The 17,636-nt window shown below is 37.7% G+C and overlaps 1 protein-coding gene across 3 annotated transcripts in view; it reads right to left on the minus strand.

The window, feature by feature from the left end:
- Window positions 1-4,369: 4,369 nt before the first annotated feature.
- LOC101361823 (cytoskeleton-associated protein 2-like) overlaps window positions 4,370-17,636 on the minus strand; it is a 21,875-nt gene continuing 8,608 nt past the window's right edge. For 2 of the 3 annotated variants that reach the window (XM_023742216.1, XM_023742218.1), the window contains exons 2-8: window positions 17,532-17,607; window positions 16,550-17,415; window positions 15,881-16,085; window positions 14,424-14,594; window positions 12,418-12,487; window positions 6,394-6,649; window positions 4,370-5,875 (exon numbers count right to left, since the gene is read on the minus strand). In XM_023742216.1, the coding sequence (XP_023597984.1) occupies window positions 5,620-5,875; window positions 6,394-6,649; window positions 12,418-12,487; window positions 14,424-14,594; window positions 15,881-16,085; window positions 16,550-17,415; window positions 17,532-17,591 (1,884 nt within the window). In that variant the 5' untranslated portion in view covers window positions 17,592-17,607 and the 3' untranslated portion in view covers window positions 4,370-5,619. Of the gene's footprint in view, window positions 5,876-6,393; window positions 6,650-12,417; window positions 12,488-14,423; window positions 14,595-15,880; window positions 16,086-16,549; window positions 17,416-17,531; window positions 17,608-17,636 lie in introns of those variants that run through there. The other variant, XM_023742217.1, reaches the window with a different exon arrangement.

Raw genomic sequence — 17,636 nt, forward strand, 5'->3', positions numbered from 1 at the left:
TCATTAAGTGGAAGTTGTATATACGAGATCAGGCCTGAGCAGGACCTGAAGGCACAAGTAAGTTGCATGAGGAAGTGACCAAATGCCCATGACCTCCACTCCTGTCACATTACCTTCCATCTCCCAGCCTGCACCTATGGCCTCATGGGGAGTTCCTTATGGTCAGTTGACTGAGGAAGAGAAAACTCGTGCCTGGTTTACAGATGGTTCGGCATGATATGCAGGCGCCACTTGAAAGTGGACAGCGGTAGCACTACAGCCCCTTTCTGGGACTCCCTGAAGGACAGTGGAGAAGGGAAATCCTCTCAATGGGCAGAACTTTGAGCATTGCATCTGGTAGTTCACTTTGCTTGGAAGGAGAAATGGCCAGATGTGCGATTATATACTGATTCATGGGCTGTGGCCAATGGTTTGGCTGGATGGTCAGGGACTTGGAAGGAACATGATTGGAAAATTGGAGACAAAGATTTATGGGGAAGAGGTATGTGGCTAGACCCCTCTGAATGGGCCAAAGAAGTGAAGATACTTGTATCTCATGTGAATGCTCACCAAAGGGTGACCTAGCAGAGGATGATTTTAACAATCAAGTGGATGAGATGACGTGTTCTGTGGAAACTAGTCATCCTCTTTCCCCAGCTACTCTTGTCATTGATCAATGGGCTCATGAACAAAGTGGCCATGGTGGCAGGGATGGAGGTTATGCATGGGCCCAGCAAAATGGACTTCCACTCACCATGGCTGACTTGGCTACGGCCATTGCTGAGTGCCCAATCTGCCAGCAGCAGAGACCAACACTGAGTTCCTGATATGGCACCATCCCTCAAGGTGATCAGCCAGCAACCTGGTGGCAAGTTGATCACATTGGACTACTTCCATCATGGAAAGGGCAGAATTTTGTCTTTACTGGACTAGACACTCTGGATATGGATTTATCTTCCATGCATGCAATGCGTCTGTCAAAACTACCATCCATGGACTTACAGAATGCCTTATCCACCACCATGGTATCCCACACAGCATTGCCTCGGATCAAGGGACTCACTTCACAGCAAATGAAGTGCGGCAATGGGCCCACACTCATGGAATTCACTGGTCTTACCATGTACCCATCATACTGAAGGATCTGGCTTGATAGAACGATGGAATGGCCTTCTAAAGACACAATTACAGTGCCAGCTAGGTGGCAATACCTTGCAGGGTTGGGGCAGTGTTCTCTAGGAGGCTGTATATGCTCTAAACCGGCATCCAATATATGGTGCTATTTCTCCCATAGCCAGGATTCATGTGTCCAGGAATCAAGGGGTGGAAATGGGAATGGCACCACTCACTATTACCCCTAGTGACCCACTTGCAAGATTTTTGCTTCCTGTCCCCACGACCTTATGCTCTGCAGGTCTAGAGGTCTTAGTTCCAAAGAGAGGAATGCTCCCACCTGGAGACACATCACTGATTCCAATGAACTGGAAGCTGTGAATGCCACCTGGCCACTTTGGGCTCCTTATGCCTCAGGATCAACAGGCAAAGAAGGGAGTTGCCATACTGGCTGATGTGATTGATCCTGATTACCAAGAGGAAATTGGTTGATATCACATAATGGAGGTAAAGAAGAGTATGTCTGGAATGCAACAGATTCCTTAGGGTGTCTCTTAGTACTATTATGCCCTGTGATATAAAGTCAATGGAAAACTACAGCAACCCAATTCCAACATGCCTACTAATGACCCAGACCCTTCAGGAATGAAGGTTTGGGTCACCCCACCAAGCAAAGAACCACAACCAGCTGAGGTGCTTGCTGAGGGCAAAGGGAATACAGAATGGGTGCTGGAAGAAGATAGTTCTAAATACCAGTTATGGCCACGTGACCAGTTGCAGAAACAGGGACTGTAATTGTTTTGAGTATTTCTGCTTTGTATATGTGCATCAAATATTTTTGTTTCCTTCACTTATAAAATATAAGATGTAAACAGAGCTAGTGCATTTTCTATGGTACACGTGTTTGTTGTATCATGTTAGATGCAACTGTGACTTTGTGATTGTCTTTATTCGGAGATTGTGTATGGTTTGAGACGTGTACATGTGCCAAGTTGACAAGGGGTGGACTGTGATGGTAAGATTCTGTGTCACCTCGGCTGAGCCATGATTCTCAGTGTTTATATGTGATCACTCCCATGACTGAGTATGCTGTGAGTAGCCAATCAGTTGAAAGGAACTTTCCTTGTGGGTGTGGCCTGCATCCAAATATAATTAGACGTTCTGGCTTTTTCCTTACTCTGGATCCTGCTGCTGCCTCCTGTTCATCTGACCTCTGGTTCTCGAACTTGGGGTATCAGCTTATCTGCCCATCTTGGGATTCGTCGATCTTCACAGCCTATGAGCAGAGCCCTGCTTTCCAACCTGCCAATTTTGGGTTCACCAGCCCCTGCGGCTACATGAGTCAGGAGAAGCCTCTATCCTAATCCACGGACTTGGCACGTTCCAGCCTCTACAGTCACGTGAGCTGTTTCTTTGATGTAAATCTCTCTCTATATATTTATACGCTTTACTGGTTTTGCTTCTCTAGAGAACACAGCCTAAGACACCCACCCATAACAAAGTACTATACAGCCCAAAATGTCCGATAGTGCTGAGGATGAGAAAGCCTGAACTAGATTACTCTCTCCCCTCTCCTTGTAATGCTAATCGCTTTTCAATCACTCCCTCATTTCTCTTTCCAATGAACTTTGTCTCGTACTTTAACAACTGATTCCTAAGCCACAACAGGGACTTCGAGATTGCCAAGAGCTGATCCACCTCTGCTATCTTAAACTTTATGGTCTCCTCCTCTCCACGACTGATCTTCTGCTGGCTTTCTTTCTCCCTTGCTCCCTCTATACTTGTTCTCTGTTCAGACCTCTAGTTCCTCAGTGCTCCCTTTTCCCCAGTCATGACTGTGGGGTAAAGGACTTAGCTTTACCTCAGTGTTATGGATTGTGTTCCCGAAAAATGTGTTGTAATGCCTAGGCTGTATGCCTGTGGTTATAATCCCATTTGGAATGGGTTGTTGTTGTTAATGAGACACGATTAGTGTAGGGTATACCTGGGAGGCCACTATCAACTAGCCTCAGGAGGCATTATTTAGTCAATCATGCAGGACTGGCTGATAAAATCTTTCTCATGGAAGTTCAGAGAGCTTCCTGGTTGATGAGAATATCTGCTCTTGGGAGGGTAGCGCATCCCTTGGGACATGGGAACTCCAATCCTCCCAGACCTTGCCCTATGCGTCTCTTCGTTTGTATCCTTTTTGGTTGTAAAAAATTTGTAGTTGTAAGTACTGTATACTCTCTGTGAATTCTGCAAGTCGTTCCAGTGAATTATTGAACCCAGAGTAGTAGTAGGAGCCAGCAGGTCAGAAGGAAAGGGTGTCGTGTGGACTCCTGAGCTTGCTGCTGACATCCTGCAGAGTTAGTGGGAAACCAACCTCAAATTTGTGGCCAGCAGGTCAGAAGGTTGGGGTATCGTGTGGACGCCCAAGACTTGCAGCTGGCATCTATTTGACAGTCCAGTTTCCTTTTAACTTGTGAGTGCTGATCTAGCTCCAGGTGGCTGGGGTCAGAGTGCGGTGAAGGCAACTGGTGACAAGGGTGGAGAAGTGGGAATGGGAGGACTTCATCACTCTCCACATTTTGGGGACTGGATTCATGCTGATTCTTACCATGCAGAAGGTCTATTGGACTTCAAAGCTCATGTGCTGGATTGTATTCTTGGAGATATTTAGTATGGAACAAACATAGGTTAGAGACATGATAGCTGTTCTTAAGCATCTAAAAGAGGAGTCAGAACTGTGGCTGTAAATACTTGAAACAGGACCATTTAGACTTTCCCTCAGTGAAGGGAGAAAAAAAAAGCCAAAACACTCTAAGAAACTGCCCACACATAAAACAGTTTATCTCTTCAGTTACCTTTCACTGAGGTATTTCAAGCTATGAAATATGGCCAAATGAAACACGTAGCACAGAGGTGAGAGTACATGCCAGATTGAAGTTTACTTCAAAATGGCATATTTTGGGTCATTCATGTAAAATATAAAAAAAAATAAAGAACATAAGTTATTGCTTTTATTAAAATGAAAAAAATTAGGTAAATTTTTATGTAAGTAGATTGATTTTTTAAAAGGAAATACACTATTAAGCATAGTTATTTGAGTGTCAAAAACCTCAAGTTAAATCTTACTACAATGTATTTCAAAGGCAAGGTTCAAATTAATTCACTGTAATTTAATTGCATTTCATAAAATATTTGTTGAAATAAATGTCATTGGAACATCATGATACATATTTTTTAATTTATTGTATACAGACTAGGTGTACTGTTAATGAACATAACTAAGGCAAAGTATGTGATCCTCGACCACATTCATACTATGTACAGTTCTAAAACTAACATTTCATAATAAAAAATCACTTTTCTCAAACTGTAGAATTGAGTTAGTAGACAATGGATGTGATGTAAGTATTACTTTAGGGCTATATAGAACAATTTTATTGGTGGTATTTATGTGTTGGAAGAAGAGAACTGTTTACTGTATCTAATTGTCCTATTTATGGGGACATGATTTAACAGTGAAGTTATAGGTCTTTATATCACGTGGAAGAACATAATAAAGAAGTATTAGTTATTTTAGAAATGTTACCTAAATTAGAATGACCTTTACTAAATAGGATATGTTCCTTCCCTAACTCGATTCTACAAGTCTATAAACTATACAAATTAAACCATGAAAGTTAAGATTTTAACATTTTAGATAGTCAAGTTAAAAAGGGAACTAAAGAAAGAAACTCAGACTAGATTTAAAGTTCTGATATCCACTAGGTTTGGTACCTTGTCTTTCTTACCACAAAATACCATGTCTTAGAAATGGAGTATTGAGTCAACTACCCTTCTTGGTGACCTTAGCTGCGATCAGAAAGAAAGAGGCTACAGATGCTAACTCACTAGCACCGATGAAAAGTGATCTGAAGAACCATAAGCAGTCCAAAGGCCACAAAGAGCACAGCAGTCTGGGTAACAAGAATTTGGTGAAAAAGCAAGCTAACTCCTACATGTCTTAATATTTTACATAATACATTACAATTATTGACTTTCATACTGATCCAGAATCATCAAGAAAAGAAAAAAAAGTCAGTTTTCTATTTACGGGCAGGGAGGCATGTCATAAACTTTAAAAACATGTCCATGCAAAGTATAAATTTTATTTATAACACTTTATTTTCTAATGATGCAGCATTATTGGAGTTGACTTACAATGTTTCTGTAATTTTAGATGCCTTAAAAAGTGAACAAGCTAACATTATGATGATACTTCTTGATACTCAAAGAAACATAGTGAACTAGCTGATAAACTTTACACTTATCTTCAAGAAAAACTCAGCTTCTGTTGAGATTGACAAAGTAGGATTGGAATTCTGATGCATCAAAGGCAACTCCTGCTATGAAGTGAAAATTAGTAAAGGAGCTCACTGCCATGAGTACTGAGAATACTCAGGTCCTTGGCCAACCTTAGACCTAAGAGAAATGCAAAGCCACAAAAAAGAAAATAAAAAAACTCCAGGAATAATAAAAACCCCATTCCTCATCACAGCTTTATTTCTCCTCTGTTGTTTCAGTCTCTGAGTACATCAGGCACAGTGCAGCATTAGGACGGCACACAAAAGCATCAGTTTCACGTCCCAACTCTGTTAACTGTTCTAATGAAGACACACAAGGATAATGGTCTTTTAACATATCTGGCAATTTAGAAGTCTTGTCTTGAAGACGTCGAGAACGTCTCACTGGTGTTAGAAACTTGAGCTCTTTAAATATCGAATTTGTATTGTCAAACTGAATCTTCTTTTTCGCACTGAAAAAGAAAACACAAAATTATTCCTAGAGTTCAAAAATACGTGTGAACACTTTTGCTTTGTACTTTTATGCTATTTATCATACTATATCTTGTATGTTACAACCATTTGATTGCTTGTCTTATAGAAAGGGAAAGGTACTGCAAGATCCTGGAAGTGAGGAACGTATTCTCGAGTTCTCTACTTGATGTGACAAATTCTACACAGTAGAAATCTAAATATCTGTAGTATAGGGTAACTGTTCAATCCAAACCTGCTGATATTAGCACTACACAATATGAGGCTAAAGTAAAATGATGTGAAAGTTTTCTTTTTCAAATAGCAGTATTTAGAGAAGAGCAAAGTAAATACAGTATTTAAAAAGTGAAATGTCCCAATCACATTCCATTTGTTTGAAAACCGTTTTATTACCAAATGGTAGTTCTAATCTGAAGCTAACTTAAAGATTTTAAAATACCACATTTATTATCCAAAAGCATAAAAATAAATCATAGCAAGTTACATTTTAAAAGTTTACCTTTGCAAGTATGGCGTAGAAGATACATTATATTTAATCAAGCAACTCTCCCTGGTTTCTTTATCAGGAGTTTTAATGTCATTGCCTGGATCTTTTGTTTTGTCCTCTTGCTCTTTCTCACAATCATGAAACATCACACTTCTATGATGTTTATTTTCCAGTTTTGGTTTTCCTGGCTCTAGATTCACACCTGCATCTTCCATGCTGACTTCTTGGACTTGTTCCTTAGTTGCATCACCCTCCTCGATATTTTCTCCTATACAAAATACATTTATAGATTAAGCTTTAGCCAATATTTTTGTTTAATCTTGAACTGAATGCCTCACAATCAATTTTTTATAATTTATTTTTTTTGTTGTTGAGAACATACACCAATTCAACAATTTCTACACGAACAATTCAGTGACACTAATTATATTTTTCAAGTTGTACAACAATTCTCACCCTCCTGTTCTGAGATTTTGTGAAATTTTAAGAACATCAGAAGACATTAAGGCTATTTATAGTTGACCAAAATTTCAAAACAAAAGGACCAAACTGCCATCTAAACATCACTTTTCCCAAGCAAACGGTGATGTCAACTAATTAACAAATATTTACTGAGTATCTCCTATGTGTCAGGGATTATAGATACAGATATAAGAAAGAAATCATCCCAGTCCTTAAGAAGCTCACATTCAATGAAGAGAAACATTTGAAAATAATTAATTATTACCAAACGAAAAATAATGTGTTGACAAGGATGTGGAGAAATTGGTACCCTTGTACACTCTTAGTAGCAATGTAAAATGGTGACCCAGCAATTCTACCCCTAGTGTATACCTAACAGATTTGAAAACAGGAACTCAAACAGATACTTGTACACCAGTGTTCACTGCAGCATTATTCACAATAGCCAAAAGGATGAATAGATAAACAAAATGTAGTAGATACATACAATGGAATATTATTCAGCCATAATGTGAAATGAAGTTCTGATACATGCCATTACATGGGTGAATCCTGAAAACATTGTTAAGTGAAATAAGCTAGACACAAAAGGACACATATACGAAATATCTAGAATAAGCAAATTCACAGAGACAGAAAATAGATTCATGGTTACACTGGACTAGAGGAAGAGAAGAATAGGGAGTTACTGCTTAACGGTTACAGAGTTTCTGTGTGGAGTAAGTTTTAGAAATAGATAAATGTGATAGTTGTACAACATTGTAATTATAATTAATACCACTGAATTGGATGTTCAAAAATAGAAATGATAAATTTTATGTTATATATATTTTACCACAAAAAGAAAAGGGAACTCTGAGAAATTTTCACAGCTAAGAGGAAACTAAGAAAATATGATGACTAAATGAAATGTGTTATCATAGATGGGATACTGGAACAGGAAAAGGACATTAGTAAAACTAGTGATATCTGAATAAAGTGGAGAGTTTAGTTAATAGTAATGTACTAATGTTGATTCCTTAGTTGTGACAAGGTGCCACAGTAATAGAAGACATTAACAATAGGGGAAACTAGGTGATGGGTATGTAAGACCTCTCTATACGACCTCTGCAATTTTTCTGTGGGCCTAAAACTATGTAAAATTTTTAAACATTATTTAGAAAGAAGAAAAAATCATCAGAGAGACAAGGAGATATAATTAGATTTGTTCATTGTAAAGGATGATCTAGAATGGAACCTAATGATCTGTGATGTAAGAAGACAGAGCTGTTGTAATAGACATGGGAAGACAGGCCCAATTAGAGAGACTCTGAAATAGAATAGCCAGAATTTAATGAACAAATGAATGTATATGTGTATCTGAATGAGCATGCATGTGGATTAGGGGCATACCTCCCAGATTTTCTTGCTTTAATGTCAGAGCAAGGTTTTTCCTTTTTCTGCTTTCCTCCTCCTCTTTTTTGGGGGAAGAGATAATAGGTAGAGGGAAGCCGTGAGAGAAAATAAAGAATTCAAAAAACCTCATTAGATTTTAAGTACTTGTGAAACATCCAAGGAAATCCATTGAGCTGAAAAGACTTCTGGATTCAATGACTTGGAAATTATTTGAGATTTTACTAAAAGATGTTTCAGTTGCATGATGGCTATACATTTTTTTAGTGAGTGGAAGTTGAAGTAGGGAGAGAGGGAATCCATTAATTCAACAAATATTCAAGTGCCTGATATATGCCAGGCACTGTATTGGTACTGGGGATAAAATGGTGAGGAAGATCAGACACTGTCCTGCCCATTGAGTTTATAGTTCAAAAGACAAGGCAGTTAAACAATGAAACGTGTCAAGTATTGCATAGGGAAAAACCAGGGTACACAAAAGAGATGCATTGAACCTAGTTAGGTGGGGGAGAGAGGTGAGTATCAGGGAAGGCTACCCTAAGAAAATGACATTTAAAATAGGTCTAAAGGATAAGCAGGAATTAGGTAAAGAGAGTAGAAGACTACTTGGAGAGACTGGGAAGCAAGAGTATGACTCCTTCCAGAATAATGGGGGGAAAAAAAAAGTACTCCAGGTTAAGAGCTGTAGTTGATTTTGACTGTAGTAACAGGAGTAGTGATGGAGAGAAGTGGATAGATTTTAAAAGATATTTAGGAAGTTAATCTGACTGGATTTTGAATGGCTGGAGAACAAGGTGGGAGGTGGGAAAGAGAGAGGGAGTAAAAAATAATTCCAAGATTTCTGGGTTGGACAACTGCATAGCACCACTCACTGAGACAGGGAACCAAAAGGAGGATGGGGTTTAGGAGAACATGATGTGTTCAATTTTGAATAGGATGGGTTTGAGGTACCTAAGAGACACTCAAGTGGTGCTTGTCTCTATTATGTGTCTTGTATTTCCCAAAGATGTTCTTATTGTTTACAAATAATTTTGCTTTTTAAATTGATTAGAATGTATACATTTCAGAAAGCCTAGAGTTTATGACCAGTTTTTTTCCCATATAAGGAGTAACGAGTATTCTACCTGATAGAAGATTCCACTAACTAGTATTATTCTATAAAGGAATAAAAAGATAGAGGGAATAATGGAGTAAGACGTAAGTGCTGGTTTTATCTTCTTCACATATCTCTACAGCCAGTAAAAATTATGAGGAAGACGGCTCTTCTTCTTTTTATAATTTATTTTATTTTTGTTGTTGAGAATATACACAGCAGAACATACACTGACTCGGCAATTTCTACGTGTACAATTCAGTGACAATGATTACATTCTTCAAGTTGTGCAACCATTCTCACCCTCTTTTTCCGAGTTGTTCCTCCTCCATTAACATAAACATACTGCCCCCTAAGTTTCTTATCTAATCTTTCAAGCTGCTGTTGTCAATTTGCTACCATATAGTTCTTAAAAGAGCACAATGCTCAAATAGACATTCTTTACTAGTTAAGCTAAATGATTGGTTTTGAGTAGATTTCAGGGGATATTTCTGGTTTAAGGTTTAAAGATTCTCAGGCAACAGTTTCAGGGGTTCATCCAGCTTCCATGGCTCCAGAAATTCTGGATTCCATGAAAATTTTCAATTCTTTCCTACATTTACCCCCTTTTGATCAGGATTCTTCTATAGAATCTCTGATCAAAATGTTCAGTAAAGGTAGCTGGGCACCTTCCAGTTCTTTTGGTCTCATGGCAAAGGAGGCAGTTGTTCATGGAGGCAATTAGCCACGCATTCCATATCCTCTTCCTATCCTCCTGACTCTCCTTGTTCCTCTGTTGCTCCAGGAAAATAGAGACCAACTGTGATACCTTGGATAACCACTTACAAGCTTTTTCTGTTGTTGCTGTTATAAAAATATCTATCACACAATTTTTGGAAGATGGCTGTTAGGAAATTCTTATTTCCACTTTTCCTCTTTAGCACTTAAGAGAGAAGATCAGGTTATGCTTAAACTTTGTCCCCCTTTTGTTTGGGGTAACTAGTCTTTGCTGGTTTTCCTCTATCTCTTTGACCATTCCTTCTCAAGCCCCTTCTTTAAATATTACTGTTAAGATCAGAGCATATGCATGTTCTCCTGGGGCATATTAACAGCCACCATAAATGGAAATATTCCCTGTTCAGCTAAACATACCGACAATACAAGCACCACCTCCTCACATGTAGATAAGCCATTAGCATATTTACCTCACTGAACAGTTTTTTTAAATATTAAATGTAACCCAAAACTTATATAACATATTTAATTTATAAATTCAGTGTAATCTTGAATTTTATTTTAATGTTTAGTACTTGACCTAGATCCCTATATTTTAAATTCATTTTGTATACCATTAAAAAAAAAAGAAAAGAATACTTGTAAATACTCTGGAAATCAATTTGGTAGCATCTGTCAAGAGCCTTAAAGAATTTAAACTGTTTGACTCCTGTTAAAATTAATCAAAATAAAATAAATAACCAGATACAAGCAAAGACAGTATATAATTGTTGTTGTTGTGTGCCACTGAGTGAATTCCGACTCATAGTGACCCTATGGGACAGAGTAGAACTGCCCATAGGGTTTCTCCTAGGCTGTAATCTTTATGCAGATCACCAGGTCTTTTCTTTTTTGGAGCCGCTGTTGGGCTCAAACTGCTGACCTTTCAGTTAGCAGCCAGGCATTTAACCACTACGCCACAAGTGCTCCTAGGTATATAATAGGTGCTCAAATATTTGCTGATTGGGTGATAAATAGTATTATAGCAGAAACAATTAAAAATAATTCTAACTAGGAAACAAATTAGGTTACATTTATATGTAGTGATTTCTTCCCACATTTAGTAATTACTATTAACAAAGCCTTGAAGACTAAGGTGTGCCTGACCCCAAGCCATGGTGTTTTCAGTCACCTCATATGCATGTGAAAGCTGGATGATGAATAACGAAGATTGAAGATGAACTGATGCCTCTGAATTATGGTGTTGGTGAAAAATATCGAATATACCATGGACTGCCAGAAGAATGAACAAACCTGTCTTGGAAGAAGTACAACTAGAATGCTCCACGAAAGCAAGGATAGCAAGGCTATGTCTCGCATACTTTGGACATGTTATCAGGAGGGACCAGGCCCTGGAGAAGGACATCATGCTTGGAAAAGTAGAGTGTCAACAAAAAAGAGGAAAATGCTCAACGAGATGGACTGACAGTGGCTGCAACAATGGGCTCAAGCATAACGATGACTGAGGATGGTGCAGGACCGGTCAGTGTTTCGTTCAGTTGTACGTGGGGTCACTAAGAGTCGGAACTGACTCGATGGCACCTAACAACAACATCAACAATGCCTAAAATTTAATGAATTTACTATGAGCCACAAATTGTAATGCCTGCTTTATATACATTCTTTCATTCAATGGTCCCAACAATCTTGAGGAAGATATTAACAATATCTCCGGTTTACAAAACAAAGGAAGGGGCTAAATCTCTTGCAAAAGGTCACAGTAATTGGTACAACCTATATCTGATTCTAAGGACTCCTGGTGGTGCAGTGGTTAAACACTTAGTTGCTAACTGAAAGGTCAGCGGTTCAAACTCACCAGCAACTCTGCGGGAGAAAGAATTACAGCCTTGGAAACCCTATAGGGCAGTTCTACTCTGTCCTGTAGCGTTGCTATGAGCCAGAATTGACTGGACAGCAATGAGTTTGGTTTTTTTGGTTTTATATCTGATTCTAGAAAATGTTTACATCTTATGTGCCTGACAGCTAATGAATCTCATATCTCAACCCTGTCTACTAATCATAGTAAAGGGAATTCTTGAATGAGCTTCTCTACAGTCAACTGCCCCATTTTTATTTTTAAGACAGGAAATTAAGGCCTAGAGAGATAAAGTAACCTTCACAGACGACAAATTTAGGTTTTGAACCAGATCTCCTAATTAAAAATTCTTCATACTACATAAACCCACTGTATCTCAAAGGTGGATCAACAGAAGTATGAGGAAAGTAGCAAACTACATATTTTAAAAGTTAAAGGACAGAAAAGAAAAAAAACTAATTCAATAAAGAATTTAATAAAATCACAATTCACTTAAAGGAAATCAAAGAAACTAACTTACCAAAATTAACTTTTTCTTGACTCTTCATTGTTAGAATATCTGCAATTGCATGTCGCATCTCTTCAATAGGCTTAATTTTTTTTTAATGAAAAAAGCAAACTCATAAGTTTTATATTTCTCACACAGTAACTAGGTTGTCCAAGTTGGAAATATCAAAATCATAGTGATTAAGACTTCATTTTTTAAAATAACACAGTGGTTCTTTAACCATGCTTCTTAGAACACTTATTTTGCCATTAAAATTATAAAATGGCTGTCTTTCCCAATTGATAGAATAAAAATGAACTTCAGGGATAGAATTTCATAAGTTTAAAAAATTTCCCCATAATTTTTCTTAAACCTGTGGTAACTATCATGCTTGCCTGATCAGGACAAAATAAAGAACAAGTAGCAAATTACCATTCTTAAAACAAAAAACCAAACCCACTGCTGTCAATTCGATTCCAACTCAGCGACCCTATAGGACAGAGTAGAACTGCCACATAGGGTTTCCAAGGCTGTAATCTTTACGGAAGTAGACTGCCACATCTTTCTCCCGCGGAGTGGCTGGTGAGGTCAAACCACAGACCTTTCAGTTAGCAGCCAAGCACTTTAACTACTGCGTCACCAGGGCTCCTTAAATTACCATTCTTAATACCTATTAAAGAGGTGATTACATTAAGTTTAATATCTCCTTTTCTCTACATTTAGGTCAATGGTCATATTTTTGTTCCAGGTGCTTTTAAATGCATCTCTGAATAGCTTAAGACTGACCAGCCCAACATATTTCATTCATTCAAAAATTTACTAAGTGTCCATTATATGCCACACATTATAAGCATTACTATGTTCCTTTAAGCTACCATTCCTGCTAATGCAACATATTCAAGATATTATACGAAAAGGTAACACTGGCTCATAGTCTTCCTTCTGAACTTTGTCCTGAACATCTGTCTCACCCATGCTACTTTCAATTTCCTTGGCTAATTTAGATTCTTGTTTTCTCATTTCTACTCTGGTGTTACATCTTTCTCTTTACACTACTGTTTTTTATGTGCAGCCTTTGCACCAGTTAGGTACCAAACTACACTGCCCTAACCTGCCTTGGTAATTTTCCCTATAGGTTCAATGTAGTAGAGATCTGACACTTCAAGGTGGGATCTTGTCAAGAGTAATTGCCCTTCAGCATAGCGTTTTATATATAATAGCTAGACACTGAGAAAATATACTTTCACTATTTGAATTTTCCTTCAGGTGTAAGGTCAAATAACATGTGGGCTTTGCTTAGACCAGAGTGAATACCTTTCTTAAGGAAAGGCTAAAATGTAGAATTTAAAAAAAAAACAAAAATAAAAAAACATTTCTATGCAAAGAATTTCCAAGAAAGAACACGTTCCTGAGAAACTTGTTCAAAAGGAAATACCTTTTAAAGGAACATTTGCCCAAAAACAAGCAAACAAAAAAATCAACCAAACAAAAACCTCAGGATATATTATTCTATACTGAAGGGTTTTTTCTACCAACAGACTAGGAAGAGGTAGAGATTATGGCAACAAACCACTATGATGGCAATAATGTTAGAAAAACGAGTTTATTGTTATCTTCTATATGTGTGCAAATACAGGGCTCAAGTATACTCCTAAAGTGAAAGGAAGTTCTCTCACAAGCCGTCAGTTGATAACATTTTAAAAGTTAATTTAACTCCATTTGCTTTATGTTCAATAAGCAGTTTTAATACTAAAAATTGAATTTCCTAGTAGAGTTCCCAACTAGAAAATGCACAGAATGACATGTTGCCCCGAAACATTTCTCAGAGTTCAGTTTTACTAAATTTACATTTCAGCTTATATTCATTTTCTAAGGTCTGACTATCCGTAGAACACAGGAAAAGTTTTAGAAGGCTGAGAAACAGCTTTTCATTACTACTACATATACATAACCACAATTTTACCACGTTACATTGTGATGTGTTCAGAAGCAACTCAACCATTTACCCTGTATTAAAGAGGAGTAAGTTTTCATCTCACCTGAGCTCCTGCCAGGATGGCCTTCTCGTAGATGGTAATAATATGTTCAATAGGACTTGTGACTGGCTCAAGACGTGCAAGGCACACCCAATACTTAACAAGTTTTTTGGCATCTGGAATATTTTTAATCAGGTCATTCAATGTGACCAATATTTCTTCTTTTGGGCATCCCTAAAAGAGCAAGAAATTAAGTGTGTGATATCTTTAGCCTACAAATTATAAAATTAATGATTAAGCTTACTGTAATCAAGATCAATGACAAAGACAGAAAAACTTCATATAAAAATATTCATAAAAGCATTAGTTATCATCATTTTCCTTACTCCAAACTTATTCTGAATGGCTACGAAAAAGCCTATTACTCATGAATATTCCAAACCAAACCAAACCCATTGCCGTTGAGTCGATTCCAACTCACAGTGACCCTATGGGACAGAGTAGAACTGCCCCACAGGGTTTCCAAGGCTGTAATCTTTATGGAAGCAGGCTGCTACAACTTCTTCCTGCAGAGTGGCCAATGGGTTTGAACCGTGGATCTTTTGGTTAGCAGCAGAGTGCTTAAGCACTGCGCCACCAGGGCTCCTTCATGAGTATTAAACCCGTTGCCGTAGAATTGAATCTGACTTATAGCAACCCTATAGGACAGAGGAGAACTGCCCCACAGAGTTTCCAAGGAGCGCCTGCTGGATTTGAACTGCCAGCCTTTTGGTTAGCAGCCGTAGCTCTTAACCGCTATGCCACCAGGGTTTCCTCATGAGTATTAGGTAACAGAAAATAAAAGACTAGTTTAGATACGTGTTAGTAAAAAAAAAAAAAAGATTGTCACTTCACTTGGTTTTAATGTTTATCCTCTTACATATTGTGGGATTCCATTTGTTAATTCATAATGACAGGAGAAAATACTTAATGAACATGTTTGAACAAATTGTTAAGAAACAGAAGTATCAGAGTTAAAAAGCAATTATCTACTCCAAGCTTACTCTGTATTAACATCTTAGAGGAATACCTTGTTTAAACTCAAATAACAACACTAATTATCCCTTTGATAAACTTATATGAATTCAGTGCAAAATGTAGTCAGTTAAAGGCTAAACCCATTGCTGTCGAGTTGATTCTGATTCATAGCGACCCTATAGGACAGAGTAGAACTGCCCCATAGGGTTTCCAAAGCTGTAATTTCTACAGAAGCAGACTGCCACATCTTTCCCAGCAGGGGTGGCTGGTGGGTTTGAACCTCTGACCTTTTGGTTAGCAGCCAAGTGCTTAACCACTGTGCCACCAGGGCTCTTTCAGTTAAAGGCAAACACGGAACAACCTCACAATTAATGTTAAGTCACCATAACATCCTTGACATAACTTCGTCAAAAAGATTGACAATGAAATTTAGTTAGATAATGTTTACAAAAGTAATCTGCAAACTATAAATGCTACACAAATATAAGATAAAGACAATACACCTCATTAATCAGGTTCAGGCATTCAGAAAACGTCTTGTTTACTTTTTCAGTAAATAATCTTTGTTCATCTTCTTCTGCCATGGTAGTCCAGAAGGACCCGGCCGGTTTTTCATTTTGCCCTGCAGCCTCAGGCTGGGTCACTGCTGAGCTAGGAGGTCTTTTCAGCACTCTTCCTTTGCCAGCTTTCCACTCAGTCAGACGAGCTCTACAGTTAGAAGTAGCATATAAACGTTACTATGGTACTGATGACAGAACTCTGTCAAATGAAGAAACAGCTAAAAAATACTTCAGGTCTTTAAGTAGTTTCTCACTAGAGGCACGCACATAGTTCACAAATCTGAAGGAAAAGAAACACTGAACAAAGTCAGTGACATGCTTAAAGACCTCCAAGAATGCATTTTTAAATGGAGAGTTTATAAAATATTTCCCAATTATTATCCGGTGTTTTAACTTAGATTACAAAAAGCAACTTGATAAAACACACCCAAACACAGTAACTTTCAGGTCCTATAATTCCACAATATACACTTACTTGGATTTGTCTCACATGACAGAAGAGATTGCACAAAAGAAAATTCTAATACACTCAAGGAAATTACAAACAAAATTCACAAATACTACTCTATTGAAAACTAAGGTAACAAAATGAAGAAAATTCCATCTACTCACTTTCTCTGTTCCGTGGTTTCTTTGGGCTGAGCCGATCTATTACTGACACTGGTCTTTGCTATAGTATGTCTTCGCTGGTCGATGGTTTCTGACTTTTCTATCAGTTTGATATTAGAAGATGAAGCAGGCCTTGCTACGATTTCAGATGCTATGCTTCTTGATCGTGCTTCATTTCTTTTTATGTCCTGAGCAGAACTGGTTTTGACACAAGATAAATCTGTTTTCAGTTGAATCAGTTCTTTTCTACGAGGTCCTTTCTGAATTGTAACATTGGCAGAGGTTCTACTGATGCCTTGTTTCACCTTGTATTGGGTATGATCGTGGTGGCTTCTAATAGGAGGTTGCACAAGTCGTCTGCTCTGAGATACAGAGCTCACAATTTTAGTGGTAGTAGTCACATTTGAGGCTCTATCACTTTTCACTGTTACATTGCTGGTGCTCATAGGCTGAGGCTTGGTGGCATTAGAGATAATAGCTGAAGGTTTCTTGTTTGTTGCAGAACTCTCATCTTTGACTTGTAGAGGTTTTCTGAACGAATTAATCTTAGACTCAACAACTTTCCCACGATAAAACCCAAGCACAGGTTTCTTGGGAATGTTAACATCTTGCTTTGGTTTTTCTGTAGGCATTAGTTTCTCTTTATTATTTCTTTTAAGGTGAAATGTCTGGTTAAGTGACATATGTTGAATTTGGGGATCATCTTTAATTAGTAGAAATGACAGAAGTTGATTATTATCTTCACAAGTATGTGTATCAATCTCTATAGTTGAATTGGTTAATTCATTAGGTTTTAAAGGAATACAATTTTTTTCCATCATTATATTATTTTTGCTCCATGTAGGTCTATTGGCATTTTCTTTATCAGCCTTAAAAAAGTTATTTAAGAAAAGTTAGTATTTCAAAACTTATTTATTTCAAATGGATTTTAAGAAAAGGGAAAGGGGGAAAAGGACTGTTTATAAGTGCTATTTCTATAACTTACCATTTTTGTTTTAGGTTTGAGAATGTTTGTCCCTTCTCGGACCTGGTCCACAGATGTCATCACTGTCTTGTCTCTACTACTTAAAAACATAAAAATAAAATTATC

The sequence above is a fragment of the Trichechus manatus genome, unplaced genomic scaffold (genome assembly GCF_000243295.1).
Source record: "Trichechus manatus latirostris isolate Lorelei unplaced genomic scaffold, TriManLat1.0 scaffold00205, whole genome shotgun sequence".
Classification (NCBI taxonomy): Eukaryota; Metazoa; Chordata; class Mammalia; order Sirenia; family Trichechidae; genus Trichechus; species Trichechus manatus.